Raw genomic sequence first — 14,605 nt, forward strand, 5'->3', positions numbered from 1 at the left:
TTCTCCTTACATTCCTACTCACACCCTCCACTCTGGTAGTCAGTCTCCTGTCACAGTGTAGGACTACCACTGCCCCTTCCCAAATTCGTCCTTTCTTGCTTGCTGCCCCTTACTCCTGGAACCTTCTTCCCCCACATGCACACCTCATCACTTCTCTACCCAGTTTCAAAACTGAGTTAGACTATATTGTTTAGAGAAGCATTCCCAGAGGTGAGCCCCTCTCTGACCCAGGAAGCCTCCTTTTAAGCATCCATTAAGAAGCCAAGCCCTTCCTCCAGTCCATCTGCCTTGCTCCAGGCCTCGGAGGTGGAGAAGAACTGCTGGACCCGATCCCATTCCCCACCACCACTCCCTTCTCCTTTTGTGTCATGTCTTCTTAGATTGTAAGCCTGAGGGCAGGGAACCGTCTAACTAAAAGATTGTACGTACAGCGCTGTGTAAATTTACAGCGCTATATAAATAAAGGTTAATATTAATATTAATATTAATAATAATAATAATCTTATTCCCTTTTGATTAAGAACTCAGTGTGGAAGTCTGTATTTGTAGAACTGTATAAACAGAAAGTAATATCAAGCAATATCAAGCATATAACATAACACATTATTAGAAAGCTAGTACAGTGCACCCTTTTTTTATGCAGGGGATCTGTTCTGGACCGCCCCCCTCGCGTAAAAAAAGCGTATGCTCAAGCCCCATTGAAAGTAATGGGGCTCGTGCATGGCGCGGTGGTGCACGCGCCCCATTAATCTTAATGGGATGTGCCACCCCTTGCACCCCGCTCGCTTAAGAAAACGTGATTGGTAATATTACATGTAATATTGTTTCATAGTGTTTAATAAACTTAGAAAGTGGATAAATTTCCCTTTCAATAAGATAATAAACAGAAAAGGTGAAACTACATCTTTGAGACTTGTTGGTGTGTATTCCCAAAGGACTGGATGAAATTTCTTAAGGGCTGCTTGACACAAACCAACCATTCTGCAGATCCATCTTATCTACTCAATAATTAGTAAGGTGAGATTTATTTTCATAAACAACTAAGGAGTGGAATAATCTTATAAATCCTACTTGACAAACCTAACACTAAGATTGTTCTGTGATTATTTGTTCCTGGGACTTGGTTAGTTTAGCTTTGCTTTTACCAGATATTTGTATCTAAACACAAGGGTGTATTGCTCCATGTATGTGGGTCTTTTCTCTCTATTTATGTAGTTTTCAACCTGGCAGTCAAAGTCATGTAGGGATCGTTGCTTTGGTGTGTTCAGTGGAGACAAATCATATTCCAGAAGAAGGTTTTGTGAAGACTGCTCATTCACAGACTGGAAAGCTACATCCTTTGGTGATGTGAATTTGTCCTCGGCATTACTCTGAACAGCATATGTTGAGGGAACATGATTTTCTGTGACCAACTGGCAGAGTTTATCACTGCCTGCAGAAAAAGCAGGGAACTGTCCGAGTGCAGAATGGGCATCCCTCTTGGACCATGATAAAGTGTGCAAGTGTGTTGATGCTGCAGCTGTCTGACATTTTTGAAACTGGTTGAAGTTCTCTTGCTGATGTGTGGATGTTACACGACCAGACTGTATTGGTAAAGGTTCCTGCTGGCTTTTAAGGTTTTTTGGTTCTGCCGCTGCTTTTTCTTGTTCCTCCTCACACAGGGAGTGCCCAACATGCCCTTCTTTACAGTAAGGCACAGATTTTTTCACAGGCTGTGGGCAGCTTTCCTGGGAAATTTCTACACTGCAGTCATTTTCAGAGCAACTAGTATGTTCCTCTAGGGATTCAAACAAAACTCCCCTGGGCACATGGCGACTGGTAATCTGTTTTTGCAACTTGAAGGGCCTTTCCCACTCCTTGCTGCTTTGCATGAATCTTGTCACTGATGCAGGGACTTTAGACTCCATAACTGAGCAATTCCCAGGACTCAAATATTGCTGGAAATACATTTGGCATGCCTCACTTTTTACCACTGGTATTATGGAACAAGGCTTTAGCCAAGCTACGAACTCCAGCAACTCTTGGAAAGAGGAATGGTCTGAATAGGGAACCACATAGGCATCAGGGTGGTCGATCTTCACTGGTCGGCTGGTGGGGAGAATAGCTATAGTTGGATGGTTCTGGTTCCAGCTGATCATAGTTGCTTGGCGAATTTCTGAAAAATCTACAGCATGAATCCTACCAGCCCCTTCCTCAGAGATGAACACATTCTCCAATTCCAGCAGCTGCATTAGTTCCAGTCTCTGGGGACTGACTACAATCCAAGTTTGGAATTCATGGGCCAGTTCTACCAAGAGTGATTCCTTTCCCAAACTGTAGGTACCTAGAAGAAAGCAGAGAACTGTAAGCATTTCCAAGACTAGATGGCCTGATTACATTTAATTCAGCCTCAGAACTGAAGTTTGCTCAGTTGCTGTTATTACATCAAAGTCAGAATTTCTGATATAGCTGCAGTTTAGTTGACAACCTCTTACTTCATAGTTCAAGACTTCAAGGGTCTGAAACATCACCCTTTCCTTGATGAGCTCTCATCCCACTATGTGCACTTGTGAAGTGAACATTTATCCAAAGTGTATTGGCCTTGCCTTTAAAATAACTTTTTTACATTGTATCTGTTTTCACAGATAAGCAATATGTGTGCATAGGATAAGAGATTCTTATATATCCCAAATTCATTCAGTCAATTCCATGTTTGTGTTCCTGTCCCATGTAAATCAATTATGGGCAATTTGCATCCTTAGGTGTTAGACTGTAACTCCCATCCGCATTAGCCAGTATAACCAATGGAGAATGATAATGAGACCTGGAGTTCAGTAACATCTGGAGGGCCACATGCTGCTCATCCAGGCTGTTCACTCTTGTCTATAGGTGACCTGTTCCAAGGATTCTCTATAAATCTTTACCTGAACGAAACATTTGGAAAACTTCACAGACTATTAAGGTTGCTTACCAATTTTAACCAGGTGAAAGGGGTGGTCCCTAATCACCTTTTTGATCTGCTCAGTGGCCTGTTCTCTGGTTGGTAAAACAGTCTTGGGATGGCAGTTGGTGTTGTCCAAGTAGAGGGTGTTGATAAGTTTTGTATTTTTCAGAGCCACCTCCTGCTGCATGTTTGGAGAGTAGCGGAAATCACCTAATGACAAATGGATATCACAGGACTATCAGGAGAGTCGTCTGAAAGGAGTAGACACTTGGGTTTATGAATAAATTTTCAAACAAATAAGAAGAAATTTAGCTTCTTTGGTTATTGTTGCAGAAAGTCATGATGTAACTTTATTTCATTTATTTTTGTAACAGATTTGTGTGGCTCATTTATGGAAGACAACTATTACAAATAGTCTTCCCAAGGAGCTCCGTTTTATGACCCCCCCCCCCTGGAATCATTTAAAAAGAGACTTAAAACCTTTCTCTGTTGCCAAGCCTTCCCCTCTGTAGAATGAATAGTATTTTTGATGCAATTGATTCCCTGCCTTACCCTGCTGTATGTTGTCCATAGAGTTTGTAGAATTTTATATTGGAGTTTATTTATTCTGTTTTTGTGTAATGGTTTTTAATTAGTCTGTAAACCCGCTTCGATCCTATGGGAGAGGCGAGGAAACACAAATAAAATTTATTATTATTATTATTACTTGTTCATAGCTTCAATGAATTGGCGCTAAGGGGGGGATTTAAATAAATACATAATCCCTGACCAAGTCCCCAGCTATATGGGATGAAGGGGTTGTAGTGCCTCATACCTAGAGGGCTCAAAGAAGGCTTCTTTAATCATGATGCCAAAATGGCTTATCAAAAAACACAGCTACAGAAACAGGAAACTATGGTTGTATAGTCTACCATTATAGGCAGAGCTTAGAAAATTAAATTTTAAAAGTCATTTGTTCCTATTATTTATTGTAGTTCCCATTATTTGTTATAGCGTTCAAAGAATAATTCATTGTGCTACTTGTTTTAAAAAGAGTAGCTTGTTCCTTTCCTTGATGTGTTGCTCATTACTTTTTTTGGTTGAATTTCAGGGTTTTTTACATTGAAAAATCTCCTACCAAATGTCACCTAAAATTCCATTTGAAACAACTTTAAGATGTTACTTCTTATACCAGTAAAGTAACTTCATTCCTAATCATTATGTTGTTTTTTAAATTTAACCTCATTCCAACTATTTAGCCATGCCCAAAGGGTCCATTTTTACTACATTACTTGTAACTCCTTAATTCCATATTCTGTTTATAAAGGTGCCTTCTACTAAAAAAACTAAAAGTTGCAATCAAATGCATGTCTGTGTTGAAGGACAAAGTGAGAGGTAGCAGAAATGGAACACAGAGGTTTATGTGACCTGAAATCTGAAGTGTGAATAACCTGTCTCTTGTGTACATGGAAGTTCATACCTGTGTATAGGATGACTCCAAAATAGCCTTCAAAAAGGAACATGACAGATCCAGGACAGTGATTAGCATCTATCAATGTCACTGTCATAGTCTCTTTGCCAATGTCATCCAAGGCCAAGACATGACTCTCTCCCACTTCCAGAGGATGGATCCATTGAACAGCCACCTACAATTAACATGAAGGTATGGAACAGTCTTAAAGAAATGGGAGTGGCACTACACTTGATTGTCTTGATAAATAACCTCTGCTCAGGACAAGAGGCTACTGTTAGAACAGAATATGGAGAAACAGAGTGGTCCCAAATCAGCAAAGGGGCCAGATAAGAGTGTACTCTTATCATCCTACTTGTTCAGATTGTTTGCAGAAAATATCACATGCAGAGCAGGATTAGATTCAGAGGAAAGTGGAGTGAAAATTGGAGGAAGATATGCAGATAACACTGTACCACTAGCAGAAAACAACAAAGACTTGGAACAATTACTAAAGATAGTCAAAGATGAAAGTTTTAAGGCAGGCTTAATATTGACTACAAAAAATTTACATCAATTTTGATGATGAAGAAATTGAAATAGTAAGTGTTCCCCTACCTCGTATTAATCATTAATTAGAATTGAGATTGCAGTCAAGAAATCAGAAGAGGACTGGGAAGGGTACATATGTAGGAACTAGACAAGATCCTAAAGTGTAAAGGTATACAACTGAGCATTAAAGTCACAATCATACAAGCCATGGTATTCCCTATCACCATGTATGGATAGGAGAGATGGACAGTGAAGAAAACAGACAGAAAGAAGATCAACTCATTTGAGATGTGGTGCTGGAGAAGAGCGCTGAGGATACTGTGGATGGCCAGAAGAGACAAACAAGTGGATCCTAGAACAGATCAAGCCTGAACTCTGCCTAGAAGCTAAGATGACCAAGTAGAGACTGTGATACCTCAGACACATAATGAAAAGGAATGACTCATTAGAAATGTCAGTACAGTGGTACCCCGGGATACGAAATACCCACGTTACGAAATTTCCGGGATACGAAAAAATCCCATAGGAAATAACTGTTCCGGGTTACGAAGGTTATTTCGGGTTACGAAGAAAATTTTGGTGCTTTTCGGCGCTATTTCACACGAAATCGCGGCTTTTCCCCATTAGCGCCTATGGGTTTTCGGCTTGCGAAGGCTTTTCGGGTTACGAAAGCGGCGGCGGAACGAATTAATTTCGTAACCCGAGGTACCCCTGTAATTCTAGCAAAGGTGGTGGGCAGTGGAAAGAAAGGAAAACCACAGCCCTGGGCCTACAGGACCTGAGCAGAGCATCTGAGGATACGGATCTTGGAGGTGTCTCACTCACAGGGTCATAATGAGTCAGGGATGAGTTGGGGGCAGTTAACAACAATCAATGGTAATTCTCTGTGTGAAATGGTAGAAGACAACAAACCTGTGCCTAAGCATACCTTCAGCTTGAGATGCAGGATTTGGCCAGTAACAGGAGAGCAATAAATAGGCTGGTTCCAAGTGCTCGAGAGCCCAACTGTATGGTCGGTGTGCATGTGAGAGAGAAAGAACAAGCGAGCCTGACCAGCTTTTCTGATATTCCAGAAATCCACTGCAATGGGTGTGCCAGCAATCAGAGTCCCATTCATCACTGCAGGTCCTGCAAAAGCAAAGGGGGGGGGAATTGAAATACTCTTTCATTTTTTAGAAAATGGAAAGTTCAGAAATGGATAGGAGTGCTCATAAAGTTCAACAGAAACTGACCAATAAGAAATAAAAATAGAAACACCTATACCCAGAGTAAGTATACATGAAACAGGTATTATGAATGGGAACAATAGCAGCATAAGACAAGATTCTTATTGGTTTCCATATGTAACCACAATGTACAGATTCACAAATGAAGAAAATTAATGGGAAGATGGGACACTTTTCAGGCCAAAAGCTCCCCACCGCTGTATATTTATGCAACCACATAAGACTTGTGAGACATCCAGTACAATCTCATGCATACAGTATTTACTCAGCACTATGTTCCACAGTGCTCAGTTGACTTTAGTACAAATAGGATTTTGACCTTAGAAGGAAATACTATGCATTCATACAAGGGAGTAGGTATCACTGAATTTAGTGCACTGTTAAGTTGAGTAAACATATTTAGGACTGAATTGTTGCATGCTTTGTCATAAAAAGAAAATTTGTGGTAATGAGATAATTCAGATTCTTTAGTAGCCTTCTGAGATCAGCTGAAAGATTGGGTGTATTTCTACTCTTTAAAGGAAAACATGCAATGCCTGCTGTTGTTAATTGTGTTGTTGTCTTTTTCACTACTATGATCAATACTTTTATATAAGCTGCCTTGACTACTGAATACTGGAATAACTGGTTAAAGAGTCTAAACATACAAGCAGCTAATAACAAAAATTAGAGTAAGGCTAAAGAGGAATACTAAACCAACCATCATGGCAAAACACAATCTGAAGAACATCCTTGTAGAATTTCAAGATAATTTGAAAAACAGATTTGTAGTATCAAGCCTAACTGACCAGGAGCCAGAAGAATTCTGGACTGAAGCAAGGGACAGTTATGCGAGAAATGCAAAATCTACAGCCAAAAAGAAAGAGAAGCCTCAATGGATGATGGAGAAATCTTTTTGAGCAGTTAAGGACAGAGAAGCAGCAAAAGTAATTGATGACAGAAGGAGTCAGAACCTTGAATGCAATTGCGACTTGTGCTCAGGGACAAGGAAAACTATTATAATAATAATTGCAGAAAAATAGAAGATGACAAAAAGAAAAGGGAAAAAAGGAAGGAGGCAAGGAAGGAAGGAAGGAAGGAAGGGGGAGAACAAGATAACCCTTCCACAAGGTCCAAGAAATTAAAAGCAAATTTAAACCAAGAGCTATACAACCAATAGATGAACACATTATATGGCCAAGTACAAACAAAAAGACAATGGAAACAATACATTAAAGAACTATATAAAAGAGATGCAATGATAACAAATTTAATAAAGGAGCAACTATTTGAAGATGAACCTTTAGTTTTAGAAAGTGAAGTGGAAGCTGCACTCAGAGCATTTGGGAGAAACAAATCACCAGGAATAGATGGCATACCAATACAGCTGCTTTAGGCTAGAGGCAGAATCTACTCTAGCTCTAACTGAACTCTGTAAACACATATTGAAAACAAAACGGCCCACAGATTGGACATGCTCAATATAGATTCCAATCTCCAAGAAAGAGGATAAAACCAGGGATTGCAGAAACCACAGAACCATTGCATTATTTTCCCATGAAAGCAAAGTGATGCCCAAAAGTGTACAACAATATTTTTGCTATATATGGATCAGGAAATGGCAGATGTCCCAGCTGGGTTTAGGAAAGAACAGGGTACTAGGGACCATATTGCAAACATACACTGGATAACAGGGCACACCAAAGAATTTCATAAGAAAATCGGCCTGTGCTTCAGATTATAACAAAGCCTTTGAATGTATAGATCATGAAAAACTCTGAAGTGCTCTTAAAGAAATGGGTGTGCCACAACGTTTCAATGTCCTGATGTGTAACCTGTACTCACGATAAGAGGAAAACATATACAGTGGTACCCCGGGATACGAATGCGCCGCCTTACGAAATTTCCGGGTTACGAAAAAAATCCATAGAAAAAAACTGTTCCGGGTTACGAAGGTTATTTTGGGTTACGAAAAATTTTTTGGTGCTTTTCGGCGCTTTTTCGCACGAAATCGCGGCTTTCGCTATTAGCGCCTATGGCTTTTTCGGCTTACGAAGGATTTCGGGTTACGAACGCGGCGGCGGAACGAATTAAATTCGTAACCCGGGGTACCACTGTAATACATAAAGCAAGGTTAGATTCAGAGGCATGAGTCAAGAAGGCTTGAAAACTAGAACATCAGCAATTTAAATATGCAAGTGACAACATACCACTAGTAGAAGATAGCAAAGACTCGGAACAATTACTGAAGATAGTCAAGCAAAAAGTGTTAAAGCAGGTTTACCGTTGTACTAAGTAAACAAAAATAATGACCATAAATGATTTATATTACTTTATAATGGCCAATGAAGACAGTGAAACAGTTCAAGATTTTCATCCCTTGGCTCAGTCCACTATCTGAATGGAATCTGCAGTCAAGAAGTCAGAAAGAGACAGGGAATTGAAGGGCTGCTATGAAGGAACTAGACAAGACTAGGCATCTTCAAATATCAAGATATATTATTGAATGCTAAAGTATGTCCATGCCATCTTGTCTCCAATAACTATGTACAGCTGTGAAAGCTGAACAGTAAAGGAAGCTGACAGGGGAAAAATCAACTCATTTGAAATGAGGAGAGTTCTGAGAAACTGTGGATTGCTAAAAAGACCAAGAAATGAGTCCTAGAGCATATCAATCCCCAACTCTCCTTAGAAGCCAAAATAACTAAACTTTGGCCACCGCTGCCCACCTCTGTTGAATACAGATTGCAAAGGCATCCGTATTGGTAATATGATTCAAGAACCATCGTTCATATATATGCGGAGAGATCTTGTAGCACCTTTGATGCTAAGTGAAAGAAACTGGCAGCATGAGCTTTTGTAGACTTCAGTCTCCTTCCTCAGATGCATCTGAAGAAGTAGACTGAAGTCTACAAAAGCTCATGCTGCCAGTTTCTTTCTTTCAGTTAGTCTCAAAGGTGCTACAAGATCTCTCCACAAACTGATTCTTTGAATCTTTCATATACAGTACTTTGTGTGTCAATATGACAATGTCTAGTGCTGAAAGGGAAGAGTGCTTAGATGCTGTGGAACTGCAACTCCCAGCAGCACTAGCCAGCATTAGGATCATTGAAAGTTGCAGCCAAGCTGCTCCTGGAAGGTTTCAAGATTCCCTCCTCCTCAGTTTAGTTTGGGCAAGACAGAAGCCCCTCAGAATCCAGGCTCCATTAAGAGTAGTTGGATCTGCTTCTTAGTAACTGCCTGATTGTGTAAGAGCACTAATAGAACAAGACTGCGAAGTCTGTGTGGTCCATATGTAACAGAAATCTCTTCAGGATGCTTGTAGACAGGGATTAGGGCCAAAATGAATAGGCAGCAGAGAGCAGCAGGAGAAGGAGAGGCTAAACGTTGGTACTCTCTCTTTGAGCCTCAGAGGAAGGCGATGGCAAACTTCCTCTTAGTTAACCTTCCCAAAATACTGTAACAGGGTCACCAAAGTCAAGAATTGCCTCCGCTCCGCTCTGGGCCCACAACAAACTCCAACTCCCAGAATTCCATAGCAGAGAGCCAGGCAAAGAGTTAAAGCGGTGCCAAACTGGGTTAATTCTCCCGTCTGGACGCAGCCAAAGTGGATTACTTCCGCAGTGTATGTTTTGGAGCTCCCTTCCTAAAAAGCAAGGAGCGCGAGGGGCTTACGGTGGGCTTCTCTTTCTCTGTCTGAAGGGCTTCCTCCTTCCACCTCTGCCGGTAAAGAGACACCATTTGGGCTGCCCACTTCCCGCCAAAGACCGAACGGTTCCTTTTAAAAATGATTGCCCGCCCTTCCTTCCTTCCTTTCTTCCCAGAAACGACGCGCCTCGCAGCTAAACAAAATGGAGGGCGCCTCTTAGCGGTTGGCGGTGGCGCGCGCAAACAGCGCATGCGCCCAATCGCCCGGTTGGAGCTTTTCAAACGCTCTGAAATTGACGAGTTGGGACTACTGCGCATGCTCCCATTTCCCTGCGATCTGATAGTGCCCGGTTACGACTGCGCATGCTCCTAGATGGAGTTGTTTACGCGCTGAAATTGCCCGGCTGGAACTGCGCATGCTCCCAATTACAAGGTTGGGGCTGTCTTGCGCTCTGAAATTGACCAGCCGAGACTGCGCATGCTCCCAACTTCCCCGTTGAGGCGGTCTACACTCTGATTGGTCTAGCTTGACTGCGCATGCGTGGCACACATGCGCAGTATGAAAACGTGGCCCTCGGTGTTTTTTGTTTGGACTACAACTCCCAGAATGACCCAAGATGTAGTTCCAAATAAATAAATGACCGCCTTGTTAAAACTGTTGACTTCATTTTATTTTTTAGCGTAGGAAAATGTGGGGGGGACTAATATTTATAAATTTAAAAAACAAACAAATAAACATTCAATGCATTCATGGTCAGTTAACATGAAATAACTCGTGTGAGTGTAATGAATCCAGGAGCTGCCTGGTTCCTTGGGACGCCATTTTGTGACGCCTGAGAGAGAAGGAGGACCTTCAGGAAACGAGGCCAAAGCCAGAAGGGCCCTTCTTCGCCTCAGAGGGAAGGTAACAGGGAAAATCAGGGCTGCATCCACACTGGAGAAATAACCCAGTTTGGCCTCGCTTTAACGCCTTTTCTGGCTCAAGACTATGGAATTCTGGGAGTTGGAGTTTGTTGTGGGGCCCAGAGGGCCCCACGACAAGCTCCAACTCCCAGAATTCCATAGCAAAGAGCCAAACAAAGAGTGAAAGCGAGGCCAAACCGGGTTATTTCTCTAGTCTGAATACAACCCAGTGGTCTAAAAGGCACTGAAGATATAATCTAGTTTGAGACTGCCTTAACTGCCCTAGCTCAGTGTTGGGGAATCCTGGGAACTGTCGTTTTAGCTTTCTTTGTCAGAGAGACCTCTGTTGCCACAATAAACTACAATTCCCAGAATCCCCTAGCACTGAGCCAGGGCAGTTGAAGCGGTCTCAAACTGGGTTATTTCCTGCAGGGTGTTTTTGGACCAGAGTTGCACCAACTGTCTTCTGCAACATGCAAAAATTCAACAAGTATATCTTTCACGCCATTATACATGGAAAGGTGGGCCTGTTGGTGTATATGCTTTAGAACGCCCTCCCTAGTCCCACTTTTAATTTTATATAGAATCAAAGATTTGGAAGAGACCGCAAGGGCCATCCAGTCCAATGCCTGCCATGCAGGAACTCTCAATCAAAGCATCCCAGACAGATGGCCATCCAGCCTCTGTTTGAAGACTTCGAAGGAAGGAGACTCCACTACACTCCAAGGGAGTTTGTTCCACTGTCAGGAAGTTCCTCTTAATGTTGAGCTGGAATCTTTTCCTGCAGTTTGCATCCATTGTTCCGCGTTCTAGTCTGTGGAGAAGCAGAAAACAAGCTTGCTCCATCCTGAATGTGACATCCCTTCAAATATTTAAACAGGGCTATCATATCACCTCTTAACCTTCTTCTCCAGGCTAAACATCCCCAGGTCATTACAAATCCATGTAACGGTTACCTTGTCTAACCCACGTTTCACTAGTTTGCTTGCAAGAATGTCATGGGAAACCTTGTCAAAAGCCTTACTGAAATCAAGATATACAATATCCACAGCATTCCCTTCATCTATCAAGCTAGTAATTTTATCAAAGAAAGAGATTAGATTTGTCTGGCATGACTTCTTTCTCTGAAATCCCTGTTGACTTTTTGTGATTATGGCATTGCCTTCTATATATTCACAGACTCTCTGTTTAATGATCTGCTCCAGAATCTTTCCTGGTATTGATGTCAGACTAACTGGACGATAATTGTTGGGATCCTTTTTTTCTCCCTTTTTGAAGATGGGGACAACGTTTCTCCTCCTCCAGTCTGCTGGGATTTCTCCTGTTCTCCAGGAGTTCTCAAAGATTATTGCCAATGGCTTTAATATAATGGTATTATATATTTTAATTGTTTACTTTTGCAGGAGAGAGGACAATATGAGCCTTGCAAAGTGCTAGAAGAAAAGGAAGCCTGTAAGTTGCATTGCTCCTTTGGCTTCATATTTTAGATCAGAAGTAGATTTAATTTGTCAGGGGAGATCTTTTTCATCAGCACTTTTTCATCTGTCTATTATTTGTGAAGTCAAAGGCTTTCATGGCTGGCATCCATAGTTTTTTGTGGTTTTTTCAGGCTATATGGCCATGTTCTAGAAGAGCTTATTCCTGATGTTTCACCAGCAGCTGCATCTTCAGAGAAAGATCTTTCTCTGAAGATGCCAGCCAGAACATGCCACATAGCCCAAAAAATTCACAAAAAACTATGTTTGTTATTTGCTTGTCTGGAGGTATTTAGAAGTGACAGAGCCTGTCAGAAGGACAAAAAGGAGTCCTGTGGCACCTTTAAGACTTACATGTATTTAAATTAAAAACAATTAAATTTTAATTATGTAATATAATTTAATTCAAAAATTACTAAACAAATGTTATTTGTTAAAATAAATGTGCACACTGATTTCAGTAAAACATCACCATCTCTACATTGGAAAAAAAGGAATTTGAAGGGGAAAATGGATTACTGTCTGACACATTAACTCTGTGGTATTACAGAAGATTCTTCAACATTCAGTACTTCTGGGAGCTCAGAGTTTTTCAGGATGCCGTACCTTGGTTCAGAAGATATAGTGAAGGAGCTGAAGAGAGCATTGTCTAACCCTCATGTACAGACTGACCATCTCCGCTATAGGAATGTTATTCAGCGAGTGATCAGGTATGTGGTTTATTATGATCTACTAAATACTTGGCTGTCATACTTGGGCTTGTGAAATGCTAGCATCATTTCAGTATATGCTCTAATAACCTTTACTATCTGGCTTGGTTTTTATAGTAACATGAAAAAGTATTGTGTCAGAGAAGGTGATAACTAATGAGAGACAGTTAGGAAACATAGTTTTTTGTGGGGGTTTTTGGGCTATGTGACCATGTTTTATAAGAGTTTATTCCTGATGTTTCGCCAGCATCTGTGGCTGGCATCTTCAGAGAATGCTAACCTGGAAGAGAGTGGGCTGTACGGTTTACCCTTGTCTAACCCGTTTCACTGTTTTGCTTGCAAGAATGTCATGGGAAACCTTGTCAAAAGCCTTACTGAAATCAAGATATACAATATCCACAGCATTCCCTTCCTCTAGAAGCTAGTAATTTTATCAAAGAAAGATTAGATTTGTCTGGCATGACTTCTTCTTTCTCTGAAATCCCTGTTGACTTTGTTGATTATGGCATTGCCTTCTATATTTCACGGACTCTCTGTTTAATGATCTGCTCAAGAATCTTTCCTGGTATTGATGTCAGACTAACTGGACGATAATTGTGGGATCTTTTTTTCTCCCTTTTTGAAGATGGGGACAACGTTCTCCTCCTCCAGTCTGCTGGGATTTCTCCTGTTCTCCAGGAGTTCTCAAAGATTATTGCCAATGGCTTTAATATAATGGTATTAAATTTTAATTGTTTACTTTTGCAGGAGAGAGGACAACATGACCTTGCAAAGTGCGGAAAAAAGGAAGCCTGTAAGTTGCATGGCTCCTTTGGCTTCATATTTTAGATCAGATGATTGATTAATTTGTCAGGGAGATCTTTTTCATCAGCACTTTTTCATCTGTCTATTATTTTGAAGTCAAAGGCTTTCATGGCTGGCATCCATATTTTTTGTGGTTTTTTCAGGCTATTGGCCATGTTCTAGAAGAGCTTATTCCTGATGTTTCACCAGCAGCTGCACTCTCAGAGAAAGACTTTCCTGAAGATGCCAGCCAGCAGAACATGCCACTAGCCCAAAAAAATTCACAAAAAACTATGTTTGTTATTTGCTTGTCTGGAGGTATTTAGAAGTGACAGAGCCTGTCAAAGGACAAAAAGGAGTCCTGTGGCACCTGTAAGACTTACATGTATTTAAATAAAAACAATTAAATTTTAATTATGTAAATAATTTAATTCAAAAATTACTAAACAAATGTTATTTGTTAAATAAATGTGCACACTGATTTCAGTAAACACACCATCTCTACATTGGAAAAAAAGAGGAATTTGAGGGAAAATGGATCTGTCTGACACATTAACCTGTGGTATTACAGAGATTCTTCAACATTCATACTTCTGGGAGCTCAGAGTTTTTCAGGAGCCGTACCTTGGTTCAGAAGATAAGTGAAGGAGCTGAAGAGAGCATTGTTCTAACCCTCAGTACAGACTGACCATCTCCGCTAAGGAATGTTATTCACCGAGTGATCAGGTATGTGGTTTATTTGATCTACTAAATACTTGGCTGTCATACTTGGGCTGTGAAATGCTAGCATCATTTCAGTATATGCTCTAATAACTTTACTATCTGGCTTGGTTTTTATAGTAACATGAAAAAGTATTGTGTCAGAGAAGGTGATAACTAATGAGAGACAGTGTAGAAACATAGTTTTTTGTGGGGGTTTTGTGGGCTATGTGACCATGTTTTATAAAGTTTATTCCTGATGTTTCGCCAGCAGCTGT

At 40.8% G+C, this 14,605-nt stretch overlaps 2 protein-coding genes across 6 annotated transcripts in view; one reads left to right on the top strand and one right to left on the bottom strand.

Moving 5' to 3' along the window:
• Positions 1-819: 819 nt before the first annotated feature.
• DCLRE1B (DNA cross-link repair 1B) lies at positions 820-9,982 on the bottom strand. 2 transcript variants are annotated; one of them, XR_006103804.1, is made up of 6 exons: positions 9,785-9,982; positions 5,833-6,032; positions 4,383-4,548; positions 2,951-3,133; positions 1,033-2,323; positions 820-998 (listed from the first exon to the last, which is right to left on the bottom strand). XR_006103804.1 is itself a non-coding variant. In XM_042466190.1 (5 exons), the coding sequence occupies exons 2-5, from the start codon at positions 6,019-6,021 to the stop codon at positions 1,125-1,127; spliced, it is 1,737 nt and encodes a 578-aa protein (XP_042322124.1). In that variant the 5' UTR covers positions 6,022-6,032; positions 9,785-9,982; the 3' UTR covers positions 820-1,124. The 2 variants fall into 2 exon arrangements, 1 of the variants encoding a protein (XP_042322124.1); XM_042466190.1 differs by having other exon boundaries at positions 820-2,323.
• A 450-nt stretch (positions 9,983-10,432) lies between these two features.
• AP4B1 (adaptor related protein complex 4 subunit beta 1) overlaps positions 10,433-14,605 on the top strand; it is a 25,606-nt gene continuing 21,433 nt past the window's right edge. For 2 of the 4 annotated variants that reach the window (XM_042462895.1, XM_042462898.1), the window contains exons 1-3: positions 10,433-10,661; positions 12,064-12,112; positions 12,686-12,845. In XM_042462895.1, coding sequence (XP_042318829.1) covers positions 12,733-12,845 — 113 coding nt within the window. In that variant the 5' untranslated portion in view covers positions 10,433-10,661; positions 12,064-12,112; positions 12,686-12,732. Of the gene's footprint in view, positions 10,662-10,840; positions 11,182-12,063; positions 12,113-12,685; positions 12,846-14,605 lie in introns of those variants that run through there. The other 2 variants (XM_042462896.1, XM_042462897.1) reach the window with 2 other exon arrangements.

The sequence above is a fragment of the Sceloporus undulatus genome, chromosome 4, assembly GCF_019175285.1.
Source record: "Sceloporus undulatus isolate JIND9_A2432 ecotype Alabama chromosome 4, SceUnd_v1.1, whole genome shotgun sequence".
Lineage (NCBI taxonomy): Eukaryota > Metazoa > Chordata > Lepidosauria > Squamata > Phrynosomatidae > Sceloporus > Sceloporus undulatus.

Coding starts and splice junctions, on each gene's coding strand:
- DCLRE1B (XM_042466190.1), bottom strand. CDS start 6,021: ATGAATGGGACTCTGATTGCTGGCACACCCATTGCAGTGGATTTCTGG. Junction 4,549..5,832: donor TCCTGCATCTCAAGCTGAAG/GTATGCTTAGGC, acceptor TGTTAATTGTAG/GTGGCTGTTCAATGGATCCA. Junction 2,324..2,950: donor CTTTCACCTGGTTAAAATTG/GTAAGCAACCTT, acceptor GCTTTCTTCTAG/GTACCTACAGTTTGGGAAAG.